The following is a 19,916-nucleotide window of genomic DNA, read 5'->3' on the forward strand; positions in this document are numbered from 1 at the left end:
TCCTCCTGTCCTGTTCCCTGGGATAAGATCCCAAATCCCCCTCGGCTGTGCCCTCCTGGCAGGAGTTGTGCAGAGCCAGAAATTCCCCCTGAGCCTCCTTTGCTCCAGGCTGAGCCCCTGCCCAGTTCCCTCAGGACTCTCCAAACCCTTCCCACTCCCTCAGGACTCTCCAAACCCTTCCCAGCTCTCTCAGGACTCTCCAAACCCTTTCCCAGCTCCCTCAGGACTCTCCAAACCCTTTTCAGGTTTCTCCAAACCCTCCCCAGCTCCCTCGGCTCCTCACAGGACAAGGAATCTCATTGCCCAGTCAATAATTTCCCATATATAGAATTCTGGATGTTTCTATCCCATTCCAGGTGCAGAGGGAGCCCTGAGCTCACCTGTAGGTGGCGGGAGGATTGGCCCGGGCTCGGCATGCCAGGGTCACCTTTTCTTCTGCCGATCCCTCAGGGAAGAGGGTGTGGGATGGCTGCTCCTCGAACACCGGCCCGTAGCTCCTCATCCCGCTCTGGGCGTGGCACCAAACTGCAGGAGAGGGGAAAAACTGCTCAGCTCTGCTTGGCTTTTCCTAAAAAATGCTCTTTTTCAGGTTTGTAGGCTGTGCCCGGCCACGAGGAGGAGAGAAGGAGCAATGTGACAACCGCACCCCATCTGTCAGCACAGCCTGTGGGGAGACACCCTCCCACTCCCACCGAGCATCCCGCAGCATTCCCGCCCTTCCAGAGGGACCAGCATCCCTGGGGACACATGGAGCAAGGAGTGGGGACTTCCTGGAGCACCACAGCTGGAGCTGGGAATGTCCCCTGGTCCCTGAGCTTCCTACTCTGCCTGCACAGACTTTGCCTGGTTCATTCTTCCAAAATCCTCTCCTGGGTGAGGAAGGAGAGGAGAGAACTGGGATCTTCATGGCTCTGGACACATCTTGCAGGGCCCCTCTGTCCCTGCAGCTCCACTGGCTCCTGACACCTCAAACCAGTGTGTTGATGGTGTGGAAAACAGAGCAAACCAGTGCAAACCAGTACACACCAGTACAAGCCAGCACAAACCATTCTGTTCCATGACTGGGATGAGCCTGAAGCTGCTTTTGGGACGTTCAGACTCAGAATTGTCTCTGGTTTTGATAAGGAACAAGAGGACAAAGGCCCCACCTGCCTGATCCACACCACGCCTGGGCCACCCTTTGGGGACAATGTGGGAAGTGCCAGCTGCCTTCCTGTCTCAGAATTCCAAATTCCAGCAGATCCCCTCCCACACAGGGAATCCCAGAACCCCAGACTGGTTTGGGTGGGAAAAACCTTCAAGCTCATCCCGCCCACCCACACAGGGAATCCCAGAACCCCAGACTGGTTTGGGTGGGAAAAACCTTCAAGCTCATCCTGTTCCACCCGTGCCATGGGCTGGGACAGCTCCCAGAGCCCAGGGTGGTCACTGGAAGGGACACTGAGCCAAAGCCAGGCAGAACCCGCCTGGAAATCTCCTTCTTGCAGGAACAGCCGGTGGGATAATTGCCAGCACGTCTGTCCTCGCTGTCCCTGTCCCCCTGGAGACGCCTGGCCCTTATCAGGGAAGGAGCCACCAGCACTGATAAGCTCCGAGCTGCTTCCCCAGCTCCGGGATCCTTCCCTGCTCTGTAATTGAATTAATGAGCATCTCCAACCCGCTGTGCCAAGGCCAATCTGTCTCCTTCCCCCCCTTGCTCAGCGGGGCCGCTCCTCAATGAAGCCATTCCCGGGATGTTTGATGGAAGAGTCACCTCCAGCCGGGAATGGGCTGGGATCAGCGGGAGCAGCCCTTGACCCCCAGCTCCCGGGGCTCGCCTCGCGTTCCGGCTGCTCCGGGAGGAGGCTGGGAAGGGCTGGGATGGGATGGGAGAGGGGCTCTGCTAATTGGCTCCGGGCTGGGAGCAGCTGCTCCCCGTGTCCCTGCTCCAGGCAATTATCCCGGCTCTGCAAGGATGTGCCCGCGGGATGGTCCCCACAGGGAGACGCACCGAGATGGGGCTCTTTGGAATTGAGGGAAAGCAGCGGGTTTGGGATTCTTTGGAATTAAGGAAAAACAGTGGGTTTGGGGTCATTTGGAATTGAGGAAAAGCAGCAGGTTTGGGATTCTTTGAAATTAAGGAAAAACAGCGGGTTTGGGGTCGTTTGGGATTGAGGAAAAGCAGCGGGTTTGGGATTCTTTGGAATTAAGGAAAAACAGTGGGTTTGGGGTCATTTGGAATTGAGGAAAAGCAGCAGGTTTGGGATTCTTTGGAATTAAGGAAAAACAGCGGGTTTGGGGTCGTTAGGGATTGAGGAAAAGCAGCGGGTTAGGGGCTGTTTGGGATTGAGGAAAAGCAGCGGGTTTGGGATTCTTTGGAATTAAGGAAAAACAGCGGGTTTGGGGTCGTTTGGAACTGAGGAAAAGCAGCGGGTTTGGGGTCGTTTCCCCTCCCAGCCAGCGCTGTTTCCCATCTACAATGGTTCTGTTCCTAAAGAAAAAGATGGAAATATCCCGTTTGGACGTGCTTACAGGATGGTCCCCACAGGGAGAGGCACCGAGCTGCGGTTGTTTGGAATTAAGGGAAAACAGCAGGTTTGGGGTCGTTTCCCCTCCCAGCCAGCGCTGTTTTCCTTCTAGGATGGTTCTGTTCCTAAAGGGAAGGATGGAAATACTCTCCCATTTGGATGTGCTCATGGGATGGTCCCAGAGCCGCACAGGGAGAGGCACCAAACTGGGATTCTTTGGAATTAAGGAAAAACAGCGGGTTTGGGGCTGTTTCCCCTCCCAGCCAGCGCTGTTTTCCTTCTAGGATGGTTCTGTTCCTAAAAGAAAAGCTGGAGATCTTCTTCCCTTTGGATGTACTCACAGAATTGTCCCTGCAGTTGCACAGGAAAAGGCACCAAGCTGGGATTGGATTCTTTGGAATTGAGGAAAAGCAGCGGGTTTGGGGTTGTTTCCCCTCTCCATCTAGGATGGTTCTGTTCCTAAAGGGAAATCTGGAAATCCTCTCCTCTTTGGATGTGCTCATGGGATGGTTCCCGGAGCCACACAGGGAGAAGCTCTGAGATGGGATTATTTGGAATTGAGGAAAAGCAGCAGGTTTGGGGTTGTTTGGAATTGAGGAAAAGCAGCGGGTTTGGGGTTGTTTGGAATTAAGGAAAAGCAGCGGGTTTGGGGTTATTTGGAATTAAGGAAAAGCAGCGGGTTTGGGGTTGTTCGGAATTAAGGAAAAGCAGCGGGTTTGGGGTTATTTGGAATTAAGGAAAAGCAGCGGGTTTGGGGTTGTTCGGAATTAAGGAAAAGCAGCGGGTTTGGGGTTGTTCGGAATTAAGGAAAAGCAGCGGGTTTGGGGTTGATTCCCCTCTCCATCTAGGATGGTCCCATTCCTAAAGGAAAAGCTGGAAATCCTCTCCCGTTCGGGTCAGTGCTGAGGGAGCCCAGGCTGGAATAAACTCTGCTGACTGAGGGGGAAACAATAATGAGTTAATGGGGAATTAATGAGAAAGAATTAATTGAGTGCTGATAGATGAGTTAATTGTGCTCTGATAGATGGCGGTGGTGGGATCCAGGCTGAGCAGCTTTAATTTTGAGATTAATTACGGAGCATAAGGTAAATAATTTCTATTTATTTAACAAATAAAATATCTGTTGGTACCACTCCCATCCCTGCCCCTTTCCCATGGGATTTTTTATTCCAATCAAGCCAAATCAGGCTCATCCTCCTTCCTGATCCCACCTGGAGCCCGTGTCCCCTCGCTCTCCTCTGCTGTCCCTTTGTCCCTGCCAAGGTTGTGGCTGCCAGTGCCAGGCATCGATTTTCCCACTTGGAATCGATGCCAGGGGTTCAGGTGAATTTTAATCCACAATTCCAAGGTGCTGGGGGTGAAACGCTTGGATTTCGCTCATTAAATGAATCAGGGGTTGATTAAGGCAGTAATTAAACCGTTACGAGGTGGGGATAAGGTTAAAAATAAGAACTGATAAATCCCAGGAGTTCTGAGACTGATCTGGGCCCATTCTACCCAGAATTCCCAATTGGTTTTTTTTCATTCACCACAGAATTCCCAATTTTTAATATTGCCAATACAGGATCTGTCCTGGAGCTCTGGCATTTGGAAAAAAGGGAGAAGACAGACACAAAATAAAGATTTTAAAGCCAAATTTCAAAGGAGAGGAGTGACCTGCTGGGAATTTTCCATATTCCATCCATCTGGGAGAGCTGGAATGACAGGAAAAAACCTCACCATGCCTCTGGAATAACCTTCAGTATCAGGGAAAATAATAATTAACCCCAAAATCATGAGAAACAGGTGAAAGCAGAACATCTGAAAATGAAGATTTGCAGCAGCAGCTGCAGGGAGGTGACTCCAAAGTCTCCCTTTTGGGATATTTTTAGGATATTTTTAGGAATTTGCTGAAAGCCCAGGTGTGCAGGAGGCTGCACTTTGTGCTGAGCCCAGGAAATGATGAATTTCCTCGGTGGAACATTTTCCAAGCTGAATTCCTTTTTCTGAGGACATCCACAGCACAGCCCTGGATCACAGCAGGGAGCTGGGCAACAAATTGGTTTTTCCGGAGTTTTATGCCCAGAATCCAACTGGATTTGGGCTTTTTTGATGATCAGCTCTCTGAGGAACCCGGGCTTTATTTTGAGTTGTTTTTAACCAGCAGCTTTCTGAGGAACAAAGGGTCAGGGCTTGGATTCCCAGATTTTCCAGAGGTTTTCCCAACTGAACAAAAGTTGGGGATTTTAGAGTGGTCTCTGTGCACTTCAGAAGCTTTAAATATTTAAATCTCCCTCCAGACCTGGACGCTCTGGCTCTTTTCCCACTCCATAACATTTCCCTGAGCTTCATCCATCGCTTCCATCTTTTTGTCCCGATCCATCCTCGTATTTCCAGGATTTTCCCCTCGGATCTCCATGGCACCACCGGCCAAAACTCAGTGAAAATCACCCTCCCAGGCTTCCCAGGGTGCGATTTTTGGGGTTTTTGCCTGAACTCAGGTGGTTGTTGAGAGACCCCCCAGTCCAGCTCTGGGGTCAGGATAATTTCCAAGCGGGATAATTGCCTCTGGATCCAGGGCAGCTCCCCCTGCCTGGGCCTCCTCAGGGATGCAGAGAACATTAAAAGGTAATTAGATATTTATGAGGATGGGCCAGCAGGCTCTGCCCGGGCTGATGGATTGGCTGGAGGACATTAGCCAGGCTCAGCTGGAGAGGAAATGTCTCCCTGCGGAAAAGGGACCTGCAGGGAGCAGCCTGAGCCTCCCCGAGAGCCAGGGATGGGCCCCGGGGTCTGGAAATGGTCCCTAAAATCCAGAAATCATCCCCAAATTCCAGAAATGGTCCCTGAGATCCAGAAATTCTCCCTGAGGTCCAGGGATGGGCCCTGGGGTCTGGAAATGGTGCCCAAAATCCAGAAATCATCTCCAAAATCCAGAAATCATCCCCAAAATCCAGAAATGGTCCTTGAAATCCAGGGATGGTCCCTGAGGTCTTGAAATGGTCCCCAAAATCCAGAAATCATCCCCAAAGTCCAGAAATGGTCCTCGAGATCTAGGGATGGGCCCTGAGGTCTGGAAATGGTCCCTAAAATCCAGAAATCATCCCCAAAATCCAGACATGGTCCTTGAGATCCAAGGATGCTCCCTGAGGTCTGAAAATGATCCCCAAAATCCAGGAATGGTCCCTGACATCCACAACTGTCCCTGAGATAAGGAATTTCTCCCTGGGATCTGAAAATGGTGCCTAAGATCCAGAATTTCTCCCTAAGATCCAGAAATGCTCGTTGAGATCTGGAAATGGTCCTTGAGATCTGGAAATCATCCCTGAGATCTGGAATTTCTCCCTGAAACCCAGAAATGTCCCTGAGATCTGGAAATGATTCCTGAGACCCAGAAATGCCCCTGAGATCTGGAAATGATTCCTGAGATCCAGAAATCCTCCCTGGCATCCAGAAATGCTCACTCAGGAGCAGGGGGATCTCTTTGGGGTACAGCCAGCAAGGAATCCCTGGAAAAGTGGGATGGGGAGTGGAATAAATCCTACTTGGCAGGAAGAAATTCCTCCTGCACCTCCTTAAATCTGGGTTTAGAAAGGCAGAATTTTATCTGAAGAACATTCCTGGCCCAGAGGGATACTGGGAATGGCACAAACACAGGAACAGCCCATCCCAAACCATGCGGGGATTTGGGATTCGGCAGCGGCCGCATCCCATGGGCAGGAGGTTCCATCCCATGAACAGGAGGTTCCATCCCACGGGCAGGAGGTTCCATCCCACGGGCAGGAGGTTCCCTCCCATGAGCAGGAGGTTCCATCCCATGAGCAGGAGGTTCCATCCCATGAGCAGGAGGTTCCCTCCCATGAGCAGGAGGTTCCATCCCACGAGCAGGAGGTTCCATCCCATGAGCAGGAGGTTCCATCCCACGAGCAGGAGGTTCCATCCCATGAGCAGGAGGTTCCATCCCATGAGCAGGAGGTTCCATCCCACGGGCAGGTGGTTCCATCCCATGAGCAGGAGGTTCCATCCCATGAGCAGGAGGTTCCATCCCGTGGGCAGGAGGTTCCATCCCATGAGCAGGAGGTTCCATCCCACGGGCAGGTGGTTCCATCCCATGAGCAGGAGGTTCCATCCCACGAGCAGGAGGTTCCATCCCATGAACAGGAGGTTCCATCCCCCGGGCAGGAGGTTCCGTCCCACGGGCAGGAGGTTCCATCCCATGAGCAGGAGGTTCCATCCCATGAGCAGGAGGTTCCATCCCACGGGCAGGAGGTTCCATCCCACGGGCAGGAGGTTCCCGGTGGATCCCGAGGGATTTCCCGCCTCCTCCAACCCCTCCCACGGGAATCTCTTACCCAGGAAGGTGCCGACGGCCAGGGAGGTGTGGATGAGCCCAGCGGTGCCTCCCATCCTGCGCCGGGTCCTGCGGAGCCTCTACGGGCGCGTGGGGACGGTGGCCCTGGGGGGGACACACAGAGGGGTCAACAGGGTCCTTCCAGCCCAAAATATTCCATGGAACTGTGATTCCAGAGGCTCTGGGGTCAGCAGGACCCTTCCAACCCCAGATATTCCATGGGACTGCAATTCCAGAGGCTCTGGGATCAATGGGGCCCTTCCAGCCCCAAATATTCAATGGGGATGCAATTGCAAAGTCAGCAGGACCCTTCCAGCCCCAGATATTCCATGGAACTGTGATTCCAGAGGTTCTGGGTTCAGCAGAGCCCTTCCAGCCCCAGATATTCCATGGGGATGCAATTCCAAAGTCAGCAGGACCCTGCCAGCCCCAGATATTCCATGGAACTGCTGCTTCAGAAGCTCTGGGGTCAGTGGAGCCCTTCCAACCTCAGATATTCCATGGAACTGCAATTCCAGAGTCAAGAGGACCCTTCCAGCCCCAGATATTCCATGGAACTGCAATTCTAGAGCCTCTGGGTTTAGTAGGGCACTTCCAACCCCAAAGATTTCATGGAACTGCAATTGCAAAGTCAGCAGGACCCTTCCAGCCCCAGATATTCCATGGGGATGCAATTCCAGAAGCTCTGGGGTCAGTGGGGCCCTTCCAACCCCAGATATTCCACGGTACTGTAATTCTAGCATCAACAAGACCCTTCCAGCCCCAGATATTCCATGGAACTGCTGCTTCAGAAGCTCTTGGGTCAGTGGAGCCCTTCCAACCTCAGATATTCCATGGAACTGCAATTCCAGAGTCAAGAGGACCCTTCCAACCCCAGATATTCCACGGAACTGTAATTCTAGCGTCAACAGGACCCTTCTAGCCCCAGATATTTCATGGGGATGCAATTCCAGAGTCAAGAGGACCCTTCCAGCCCCAGATATTCCATGGAGCTGCTGTTGCAGAGGCTCCACAGTCCAGCTGTGCCTCCCCGCTGGCCGCCAGCCCAAGTGAGACTCACTCCAGGGCAGAATTCCAGCGGTGCCCGGAGGAGCAGGAGCTGCTGAAGGAGCTCTTTTTGTCCCCAAGGGAGGGGACAATCAGAGAGTGGAATTGTTGTCCCTCCTCCTTTGCTATTTCTCATTCTTCTCCCCTCCTCCATAAACTCTCATTTCCAAGTGTTTCTGATGGAAAACACCAAGGCAGAAGCACGGGGGATATTGGTGGGGAGTGAGAAGGGAGGAATAATTTGGGGCTTTTGTGAAAATAATGAATAATTTGGGGGAATAATTTGGGGAATAATTTGGGGGTTTTGTGAAAATAATGAATAATTTGGGGGAATAATTTGGGGAATAATTCGGGGGGTTTGTAAAAATAATGAATAATTTGGGGGAACAACTTGGGGAATAATTTGGGGTTTTTGTGAAAATAATGAATAATTTGGGGGAATAATTTGGGGAATAATTTGGGGGTTTTGTGAAAATAATGAATAATTTGGGGGAATAATTTGGGGAATAATTTGGGGCTTTTGCAAAAATAATGAAGACAATGGGAAGGAATTCTTGGCTGGTGAGGGTTGGGATGACCTGGAACAGGATTCTCCATCCCTGAATTGTCCCAGGCCAGGTTGGACAGGGTTTGGAGCAGCCTGGGACAGTGGAAGGTCATGACAGGGGTGACACTGGGTGGGCTTTAAGGTCCCTCCCAACCCAAATCACTCCAGGATTTGGGACTTCTGTGACAAAGGAATCTTTAATTGAAACTCTTCAACTGCCAGGGCATCTCCTGATGGCCTTCCCAGTCCCTTCCACAGCCTCCTGTGATCCCTAAAGATTCACGAAAATCAACCCCCAGCCAAACTCTGGGCTCTTTGTGCAGCCCCGAGCCCTCTGTGGGAGCGGCACCGCTTCCCCCGGATCTCCAGCCGGGATTTCGGGCTGTTTTCTCCCCCTTTGTTAACAAACCCTTTGGAAACGGCTCACGGAGCTCTCTTGGAGCCCGGCAGGGCCTCGTTTCCCGCTGCCCTCCCCAGAACGCCCCGCAAGGAGCTGAAGATGCTGCCAGAGCTCCCGGGCCGCTCCTGCTGCTCATCCCCCTGCTCCAGCTGGTGCTGCCCGCGCTCCCGTCCCTGCCCATCTGTCCGCCCCCAGCCCCCGGAGCAGGGATTAGCGCATCCCCCGGGATGCTCGGCCCCTTCCCAACCCCCCCTCATTACCAGCAGCACCTGAGCAAACAGCAGAGCCCGGCTCGGGCTGCAGGAACCAGCCGGGCTCTTTGTGTCCTCGGCCGGAGAGAAGGGTTTGCTGCCAGCGTCCCAAAATCCATCCTGAAATCCATACCAAAATCCATCCATCCCAAAATCCATCCTGAAATCCATCCCAAAATCCATCTCGAAATCCATCCCAAAATCAGTCCATCCCAAAATCCATCCATCCCGAAATCTATCCAAAAGTCCATGCCAAAATCTGTCCCGAAATCCATCCCAAAATCCATCCGTCCCAAAATCCATGCCGAAATCTATCCCCGAATCTATCCCCAAATTCCATCCCAAAATCTATCCAAAAATCTGTCCCCAAATCCATCCCAAAATCCATCCCCAAATCCTGGGGGTTTGTCTTGTCTGGATTCGAGGGCTGGATCCCAGTGCCCGGAGCAGAGCCCAGCACGGAGAGCCGGGCAGGGGACAGAGAGGGGACAGAGAGGGGACAGAGAGGGGATAGAGAGGGACAGAGGGGACAGGAGGGGACAGAGAGGGGATAGAGGGGACAGGCAGGAGAGGATAGAGAGGGACAGAGGGGACTGATAGGAAAGGACAGAGGGAACAGGCAGGAGGGGACAGAGAGGGGACAGAGAAGGGACAGAGAGGGACAGAGGGGACAGGAGGGGACAGAGAGGGGATAGAGGGGACAGGCAGGAGGGGAGAGAGAGGATTGACAGGAGGGGACAGAAAGGGGACAAGAGGGGGAACACAGAGGGGACGGAGGGGACTGATAGGAGAGGACAGAGAGGGGACAGAGAGGGGACTGAGGCCACAGGCAGGAGAGGACAGAGGGGACAGAGGGGACTGATAGGAGGGGACAGAGGGGTCTGTCAGGAGAGGAGAGGAGGGGACAGAGGAGACAGGCAGGAAGGGGCAGAGAGGGAACTGACAGGAGGGGACAAAGGGGACAGGCAGGAGAGGACACAGAGGTGACAGCCGCCCTCAGCCCTGCTGGGATTTTGTTCCCTGACAGCCCCAAAATAAAGCCGGAGCTCCTTTATCTCCCCTGGCCGGGGAGGGAGGCGGCAGCTCCAGGTGGGAGAGCCCCGAGCTGTGACAGGGACAGCGAATTTGGGGACGAGCTGTGACAGGGACAGGGAATTTGGGGACAGAGCCCAGCGGGGCGGGAGCCGCTCCCACGCAGCAGCCGCCGGTTCCAGCAGCCCTGGAGCGGCTCGGTCACATGGAGTCACTTGATGTCACCGAGAATCCTGCCCCAAACAGCGTCCCGAGCCCACGGCCCTGCGGCCAACACTGTCCCTTTGTTCCCCCGGCCTGTCCCTCCGCCCTGGGGACAAGGGGCAGCTTTGAGCCGGGAGATGCCAGCCCTGCGCTAATTAATGAGTTGACTTTTCCAAATCTCCGCAGTTCCCTCGCCCCGGGGCTTGGGAGAGGCTTTGGGAGAGGCGGGAGCTGTTCCTGCACCAGCGGCTGCAAATTAAACTCGGGGAGTTTTTGCTCCAGCCCCGTTTTCCGAGCCTGAATCCTCTGCTGAGCCCCGGGAGCTGCCCGGGAGGGCTCCAGCTGCAGCTCTGCTCTCTTTGTTCCCTCTCTCCCTCCCACACTTCGAAAATAAACAGGAAAGAGAGGGGAAAAGCTGGATTTTGTTATTTTCGTGGAATTTCAGACTGGTTTGGGTGGGAAGGGACCTTAAATCCCATCCCACCCCATGCCACGGGCAGGGACATCTTCCACAGGTGGCTCCAACGCAGCCTTGGACATTTCCAGGGATGGAGCAGCCACAGCTTCTCTGGGAATTCCATCCCAGCCCCTCACCGCCCTCACAGCCAGGAATTCCTCCCAATATCCCATCCAAACCCACTCCCTGCCAGCTGAAATCTCTTCCACAAAGAGGAGGCAGCAGAAGGAGGTCAGAGTTGGGCCCGTCCTCTCTCCTGGGACTGGGGGCTCCTCGGGGCAGCTCTGAAATCCAGGGAATTTCTCTGACATTCCCTGGATTTATCTGACCCCAGGCTCCTGGTCCTGGATCCAACCCCAAGCTCCTGGCGCTGGTTCTGACCCTCAGCTCCTCCAAAGCTCCGGAACATTCTGCACTGGACATTGAGCCCTGCTCCCATCCCTAATTAAGGAAGGGTCACAGGGAGCAGTTTTTCCCCTGTTCCGGGGTATTTTTGACAGAGACCCAAGAGCCTGCTGGTGTCCTGAGAGGGGACCTGTCACCGCCGCTAATGGAGGCTGTCACTGATACCTCCAGGAGCGATGGAGAGTTCCATGTGATCCCTTCCCTTTGGGATGGAGAGCTCCTCATGACCCCTTCCCTTTGGGGGCAGAGAGTTCCACATCCCTGCCATTTGGGATGGGGAGGGATGGAGAACTCCACAGGATCCCTCTGGGAGTGGGACAGGATGGAGGGCTCCAAATGATCCCTTCCCTCTGGGAGTGGGGCAGGATGGAGAACTCCACATGATCCCTTCTCTCGGGGATGGAGAGCTCCACAGGATCCCTCCAGGATAGGGGCAGGATGGAGAGCTGCACAAGATCCCTTCCCTTTGGGAATGGGGCAGGATGGAGAGCTCCACAGGATCCCTTCCCTCTGGGATAAAGAGCTCCACATGACCCCTTCCCTTTGGGGGCAGAGAGTTCCACATCCCTGCCATTTGGGATGGGGAGGGATGGAGAACTCCACAGGATCCCTCTGGGAGTGGGGCAGGATGGAGGGCTCCAAATGATCCCTTCCCTCTGGGATGGGGAGGAATGGAGAGATCCACATGATCCCTTCTCTCGGGGATGGAGAGCTCCACAGGATCCCTCCAGGATAGGGGCAGGATGGAGAGATGCACAAGATCCCTTCCCTCCAGGACTGAGAGCTCCATAGGATCACTTCTCTCTGGGATGGAGATCTCCACAGGATCCCTTCCCTTTGGGAATGGGGCAGGATAGAGAGCTCCACAGGATCCCTTCCCTCTGGGATGGAGATCTCCACAGGATCCCTTCCCTTTGGGAATGGGGCAGGATAGAGAGCTCCACAGGATCCCTTCCCTCTGGGATGGAGATCTCCACAGGATCCCTTCCCTTTGGGATAAAGAGCTCCACAGGATCCCTTCCCTCTGGGATGGAGAGATCCACAGGATCCCTTCCCTTTGGGATGGAGATCTCCACAGGATCCCTTCCCTCTGGGATGGAGATCTCCACAGGATCCCTTCCCTTTGGGATGGAGATCTCCACAGGATCCCTTCCCTTTGGGATGGAGATCTCCACAGGATCCCTTCCCTTTGGGATAAAGAGCTCCACAGGATCCCTTCCCTTTGGGATGGAGATCTCCACAGGATCCCTTCCCTCCGGAGCTGGGAGCGATCCTTGACCAGGGAGGCGGATTCAGGGAGCTCGGGGAGATTTGGAGAGGGGGAGCAGCCTGGAACAGCCCCCCCGGCTCTGACTGCAGAGCTGCATCCTCTGGAGGACGATTCCAGCGGGACTTTGGGAAGGTCAGGGGTGGGTTTTGGCAGGAGACGCCGCGCTCAGCGCTCTCCATTACCGGGATAAATCAGTGTAATTCCATCCCCTGCTCTCAGCCACCGGAGCAGCATTTGGGATTAAGTGGGGCAGCTCCTTCTGCCGCAGCGTTCCCCGGGGAGGGATCGCTCCGGCCGCGATTCCTCCCGTGCCTCTTTTATTCAAGGGATAAAAAGGAAGGGGCAGGCCTGTGATGTCCCCCGGATTCTGACTCTCAGAACCTTCCCAAGGTTGGGGACATCGTGTCCGTCCCAGCACAGCGTGGCTGGGGAGGGACAAATGGATTCATTGTCACGGGTTTGTCCTCCTGGAAATCTGGGGTGGATCGAGACGGAAACTCTGCATTCAGCCCTTCCCAGAGCTTTTTTGGGTTGGGTTTGTCGATGGTTCCAGGTCCTGCAGGAATTCTGGGCCACTCCAAACCCATCCTGAGCAAGGAAGGCTCCAAATGAGGCCCAAAAGAGGGGCTTGGGGTGGAGTTTGTCACCCCAAACAGATCCTGATCCTGGAAGTGCTTTTCCTAAATAATTGGTGACAGTTCTGGGCTGTCCCCGGGGCTTGGGGGAGTTTCCTTTTGATCCAAACTCTCCCTTTGTGCAGGAGACAAAGCCGGGAGGTGCCTTTGGTCTGGAGATGGAAAGGGGAGTGGGCAGGGTGGTCTTGGGGGGAAAATCCAATTGGGAAACAAAAAACAAAAGGGTATTTTATTATGAGTGGGACTTTCCTGGTCTGCGCAGAGTGAATTTTACATGCGAGCTTTGCAGTGAGTGAGTTTCCCTTTAAAAATCATATTTATGTTTATATTACACAAATATATTGTTTATATTTATAATTTATAGATATATTTATTATTTATATTCATATTTATAGTTATATTTATAGTCATCTTTATATTGTTATTTATATTCATAGTTATTTATATTTCTATTTTAATTGTCTTTTTTCCTCCCCAAACAAACCCGCTCCCATCTCTCTCCTCGGTGCCTTCCAGGGGGAAATGGAATTCCAACCCGAGCTATTAAAACATCCCTTGGAAAATTCCCCGGGGTGTGGGGCTGGAGCTCCTGGGGGTTCTGGGTTTGGGTCACCTCCAGTGGGACCTCGGGACCTCAGGGTGGCTCAGCCCTGAGAAAAGCCTTGGGACAATGACAAAGCCAAGGGGACCGATGGGAAGAGTCGGGAGACTTTTCCATGGGTCTCCAGCCCCCAGGGATGGGGAATTTTGGCTCGGGAAGGGAATCCCCACAGGCTGGGCACGGGCCTGGTGTAAATCCAGGCTGCCCCTCTAAACTCTCCCTCCAGACTCGAATTCCAACTCAAAGCTCAGCCCAGAGCAGCCGGGATGAGTTTGGAACTCTGGAAATCCACCCAGGAGCGATTCCAGCCGGAATCTGAGAGACGATGTGGGCCGCAAATCTTGATTTAAGTCAGGGATATTCCCACAGGCGCATTCCCCTGCTGCCAACCCTTTTGGGGAAACGTTCCTTTTCCCCGGGAAATGTCCAGTTTTCCCGGGAATTGTTCCCTTTTCCCGGGAAATCCCGGCTGCTCTTGTCGGACCCTCCCTGGGCCGGGCGGGATTTTCAGGCAGCCAGGATGTTGGAAAAGAACTGAAATTTAGCAAAATATTTAATTATAGTGAGTTGTGTGTGAACTGGTTTGTTAAAAAGCAGTTTTGTAGCCGTTGAAAGTGTGTGTTGGGTTTTGTGTGTAACCTGGCAGGTAGTCTTAGGGATTTAATAAATAATTAAACTAGTGCAGGAAAGTAAGAATGCTAACCTGTCTGGAGGCAGCATACAATGCTCTCAGAATAAGATAAGCAGAGGATTAATGATCTTGTTTGTGAACCAAGGAATGTATCACAAGGGGTCTGTGACCAGGCAAGGGGAACGGGGAACTGTTTCTTGGAGACTTTGTTGTGAATCGCATGTATAAGAGGGAAGCACCCATACGTGAATTTGGGGGCTCGGACTTTGGGACGTGAGTCCCCCAGTTCCCCGGGCCCTTAATAAAGCACCCACAAAACTTATCTGAGTTTTGTGTCATCTATCAATCGGGCAACAAGGACAGAGCTGAGCCCCCTTCCCATAACAAACCCCCCCCATTCCCGCTTCCCACCGCCCTCTCCAGGCCCGGCTCAGCTCGGCCTAAAGCCGGGACTATCCCGGGCTCCTCCCGCGCTGTGGTGGCGTCAGAGCGACATCGCTTTGCTTTGCTTTGCTTTGCTTTGCTGTGCTCAGGTATAAACAACTCCCACCTGCTCCAGCCCCTCCGCGCCGCTGGAAGCGCTCCTGGGAGCCGGGAACAACGAGCTGGGAGCTGGGGAAACCTCCTGGAGAAAGGGTTGGGAATGGGAGACCTGATCAAACAGCGAGCGCCTTCGCAATGTTTTGGGGTTTGGGGATGCCTGCCTGGTTCCTGGATCTTCCCAAGCTTTCCGGAGCTCCTCGGCCCTCCCAGTGCAGCGCTGGGTGCTTGTACTGGTCATACTGGGGTTAAAATCGCTGCGGCTGCTCCCGGCGGTGCTGCCGGGTTTTTGCTCCTTGGGATGCTCCACACCCGTGTCCAACCTTCTCTCCTGCCCTTGGTTTGGGGTTCGGGCTCCAAACATTCCCAGCCTCGTCGGGGATCAGCACTAAACGGATTTTCCTGGTCGCTGCCGGTTTTTAAGGCTGCCCGGTTGATAATGAATGTTCCGATTTAGGGTCAGGGCTGCTGGGCAGGGCTGGGGTTGGGGTTCGCAGCCGGCTCCGGCTGGGAATGTCCCTGGGGCTCCCTGGCATCGTCCCACTGGGATCCTGGATTTTACAGCGGGACCGGGAGTGTTTTTCATGGAAATTGAAAGATTTTGTGTTCGGGAAAACGGATTTTGTGCAGCTGGAGAGCCGCGCTGAGCAAACCCGTGGGAGATGGGGAAATCACCGTCCCGAGTTCCCTGAAAACGCCATCCTGAGTTCCTTGAAAACCCCACCCAAACTCCATGAAAACCCCACCCAAACTCCATGAAAACCCCATCCCGAACTCCTTGAAAACCACATCCCATATTTCCTGGCACCTCATCCATATTTCCCTGAAACTCCCATTCCAAAATGCCGAAAAACCCCATCCAAATCTCCCTGAGACCTCATCCCAAACTTTCGGAGACCCCATCCCAATTTTCCCTGAAAACCCCATCCCAAATTTTTCCCGTGAATCCCATACCAATCTCCCTGAAACCCCATCCCAATCTCCCTGAAAACCTCATCCCAATCTCCCTGGGACCCCACCCCAAATTCCTGGAACTCCATCCCAAATTCCCTGGGACCCCGTGCGGGCTCCGGGAGCCGGCCCCGATCCTGGGGATGCGGCTGAGGCGGGAGCGGCTCCCGGAGCTGCCGGGAGAGCCCCGGAGGTGCCAGGGGCTCCAGGTGCCCCTCTGGGGGTGGTGGCACTGCCAACGACAGGGACACAGTGCCACGGTGAGAGAAACCCCGGCAGGGCTCGCCCTCTCCTCAAATATTATAATTCGGATTTGGGGAATTTCCAGCCCACATTTAACGGCTTTAACGCGGGCTCAGTTCTGCGTGGATTCCCGTTTTTTCCGTGGGGTGGAAATTCCACGTGCTGTGGGCAATCCTAAACGCACGGTTTGGGTTTTCTGCCCTTTTCTGGTTTATTGGTGGCAAATCCGCGCAGAAAATCCCAAACCAGACCATCAAATCCTCGGCGAATATTCCAAAGGGATAAAAGTGGCAGCTCAGTTTTGTGGGAATTAATCAGGGGGTGGAGAGGAGCTTTGGGAACCCTTTGTCTCACTCTACCTGAGCCCAAGTGCAGCTGGGCTCACAGGACCTCCCCATCTCCCGTTTTCTGGAGTTTTTGGGAATTCTGAGGAATTCTGGAAAGTTTGGCATCCGCAGCTGAGCAAAACAAGAGGGTTTTGGGGTTGTGTCACTAAATCTCAAATCCCCAGCCTGGAGAGGTTCAATTATTGATCCTAAATCTCCTGCACCACCCCGTGCTCCTGCTTTGCGCCCTCGGAATTCCTGCTGGATCCGCCTGGGAGGAGCAGGGCCGGGCTCGGGGAAAGCCTCGGGATTTCTCGCAGCTCCGAGTGCCGCCTCCCATCCTCACAGCAACCGGTGTTTCCCGGGAGAGCCGCCGATCTCCCGGGAACCCGCCCCGCTCCGAACGCCGGGATAACGCTGGGGGCTGCTGGGGGGTCGCGGCAGTTTTGGGGTGAGGAGGGAGCTGGGGGAGTTTGAAGACACGAGAAGGAGCCCCAGGATGATCCCCCCCGATTTTATCCCTCGGGAATGGGAACAGAGGGGTGCCCTCATTGTGGGGTGCCCATGGGGGGATGGATTCTCGCCTTGACACAGCCCCAGACACACAAACCCCCCCGAAGCACCCCCAAATCCCACCCTGCCCTGGGATCTGCCCTCGGGAAGGTGAACTGGGACAAAACGGCTCTTCCTCTGCTCCCTCCCTGCAGAGGAGACCCTGCCCGCTCCTTCTGGGGGTGCTGAAGTAGTTTTGGGCAGCAGAACCCCCCGGCACATTGGAAATACCCGATCCCTCCTCCCAGCGCTCTCCCGAAGTGCCTCGGGCCGGAACGCGCCGGGGAAAAAAAACCTCGCGACAATCGCTGAGAACCGAAATATTCCCCGAATTTTTTTTTTTTTTTTTCCTTCCCACGTAAGAGACATTTCTGCTGACAGCCGCCCTGACCTCGGCCGCGCAGGCAGCGCTGCCACAAGTGCCACCGCCTCCTGCCAACTCCACCCCCGGCTCCTCTCCGGATGCCCAAAACACCCCCGGCTCCTCTCCGGAATGCCCAAAACACCCCTGGATCCTCTCCGGAATGCCCAAAACACCCTTGGATCCTCTCCGGAATGCCCAAAACACCCTCGGGTCCTCTTCAGAATGCCCAAACCACCCCTGGATCCTCTCCGGAAATCCCAAAACACCCTCAACTCCTCTCCGGAATGCCCAAACCACCCTCGGGTCCTCTTCAGAATGCCCAAACCACCCCGAAATGACCAAAGCACCCTCGGCTCCTCTCCGGAATGCCCAAACCACCCCGGAATGCCCAAACCACCCCTGGATCCTCTCCGGAATGCCCAAACCACCCCGAAATGCCCAAACCACCCTCATCTCCTTTCCGGAATACCCAAAGCACCCTCGACTCCTCCCCAGAATGCCCAAACCACCCCGGAATGCCCAAACCACCCCTGGATCCTCTCCGGATGCCCAAACCACCCTCAGATCCTTTCCGGAATGCCCAAACCGCCCTCAGCTCCTGTCCCCATCCCTTCAGAGCCCGCCGGGACCCCGCAGGGTCCCCCCGGCCGGAGGATGCTCAGAACCCCCTCAGCCCCCTCCATGGCTCCGGGGTGCAGCAGGGCGGCACAGAGCGCTTACCTGCGGCGGGAGGGCTGCGTGGGCATCAGCCGGGGGCCCGCGGGGCCTGGCGGCTGCCGGGGGCTGGGCTGCGAGGCAGCGCTCGCCTGGTGGCTGGCCGAGGGTGGATGTGTGTGCCCAAAGCCACTGCAGCATCTCTGCATTAGGATGTGCTCCTCCCTCTCCTCCCTCCTTGCGTGCGCGCTCCCTCGCTCGCTGCCAACCACCACGCCGCTCCCTGGAGACGGGGGATTGTTGGGGTTTTAATTTATTTATTTATTTATTCCCTCCCCCCCTCCCTCCCTCCTCCTTGCTTTTACCTCGCTTGCCACAGCGCAAGGCGGGCAGGCAGAGGGGCTCGGGCAGCAGCACCATCATCATCATCATCATCGTCGTGGTGGTGGTGGTGATGCATAATTCATCCCGCAGCCTCTCCCGCCTGCTGCGCCCACCGGCAGAGCCCCCTCGGGGCCGGAGCAGGTGTGGGGCCGGGGGGGTTGGAGGGGTCGGAGCCCCTCGCTGTGGGGTGGGAGCAGCCCCAGAGCCCCCCCCAATCCTGTGTGGGTCCGGGTGTGTGCACCCCCCGTGCCTAAATATATCCCTGATTACACAATCGATCCGTAATTACACAATCCACCCGTGGGTACCCGTGGGTTTCTGTGTCTGCAGACAGCCCAAGGATGGGATTCGCGCGAGGAAATCGCGGCACGGCCGAATTTTGGGGTGCTCCGGCTGGTCTGGGTGGTCCCCGACCCTCCGCGGGGCGAGGACGGGGATTCCTCAGTCACAGTGATGGAGCGTGGTCACCTTTGGGTCACCCTCGGGATTTTGGGTGTGCCCGAGCCCCCTTTGGGTCACCCTCGTATTTTTGGATGTGCCCGAGCACCCTTTGGGTCACCCTCATGTTTTTGGATGTGTCCGAGCCCCCTTTGGGTCACCCTCGGGTTTTTGGGTGTGCCCGAACCCTCTTTGGGTCACCCTCATGTTTTTGGATGTGCCCGAGCCCCCTTTGGGTCACCCTCGGGTTTTTGGGTGCTCCCGAACCTTCTTTGGGTCACCCTCGGTTTTTTGGGTGTGCCCGAGCCCCCTTTGGGTCACCCTCGGGTTTTTGGGTGCGCCCGAGCCCCCTTTGGGTCACCCTCATGTTTTTGGGTGTGCCCGAGCCCCCTTTGGCCGAGGCTGTCCCGAGGGGCTCAGGTTTGCCCCAGGGGCTCCCCCAGCGCCTTTCCCGGGACAATCCCGGCTACTCTCGGGCTCTCCGGTGCAGTGACACAATGGGGAGGTGACAGGGACACCCCGGGACGCCCCGAGGTGCTGGGTGAAAGGTGCCCGTGCTGAGAGGAGCTTCAGATTATGGGAACAGAAGATTTGGGACCCTCCGGCCCTTTCCAATCCCTGTTAGTGATGTCGGGAGATCAGCGGGCGCCGGGGCTGGCCGCAGGTTAATGGGCTGCAATTAGAGAGAAGTAATTAAGGCATTAGTGTCTCTATTGATTGGCAAAGATCCCGCGGGCCTGGCGGGCGGTGCGCGGGCAGGAGGGGGCCGGAGGGTGGCGGGTCGCTTCCCCTGGCCCAGTTTGTCCCAGTTTGGGGGTGAGAAAGGATGGATGGATGGATGGATGGATGGATGGATGGATGGATGGATGGATGGATGGATGGATGGATGATGGATGGATGGATGGATGATGGATGGATGGATGGATGGATGTTGGATGGATGGATGGACGGATAGAGGAATAGATGGATGATGGATGGATGGATGGATGGATGGATGGATGGATGGATGGATGGATGGATGGATGGATGATGGATGGATGGATGGATGGACGGATGGATGGATGGATGGTGGATGGATGGATGGATGGATGATGGATGGATGGATGGATGGATGGATGGATGGATGGATGGATGGTGGATGGATGGA

General features: G+C 55.1%; 1 protein-coding gene across 1 annotated transcript in view; it reads right to left on the bottom strand.

Moving 5' to 3' along the window:
• CNTN2 (contactin 2) overlaps positions 1-18,085 on the bottom strand; it is a 32,150-nt gene extending 14,065 nt beyond the window's left edge. Inside the window, exons 1-3 of the mRNA XM_063178209.1 lie at positions 18,014-18,085; positions 6,839-6,942; positions 381-525 (exon numbers count right to left, since the gene is read on the bottom strand). Coding sequence (XP_063034279.1) covers positions 381-525; positions 6,839-6,893 — 200 coding nt within the window. The 5' untranslated portion in view covers positions 6,894-6,942; positions 18,014-18,085. The remainder of the gene's footprint in view (positions 1-380; positions 526-6,838; positions 6,943-18,013) is intronic.
• Between the last annotated feature and the right edge of the window lie 1,831 nt (positions 18,086-19,916).

Source organism: Melospiza melodia, chromosome 28, assembly GCF_035770615.1.
Source record: "Melospiza melodia melodia isolate bMelMel2 chromosome 28, bMelMel2.pri, whole genome shotgun sequence".
Taxonomy (NCBI): domain Eukaryota; kingdom Metazoa; phylum Chordata; class Aves; order Passeriformes; family Passerellidae; genus Melospiza; species Melospiza melodia.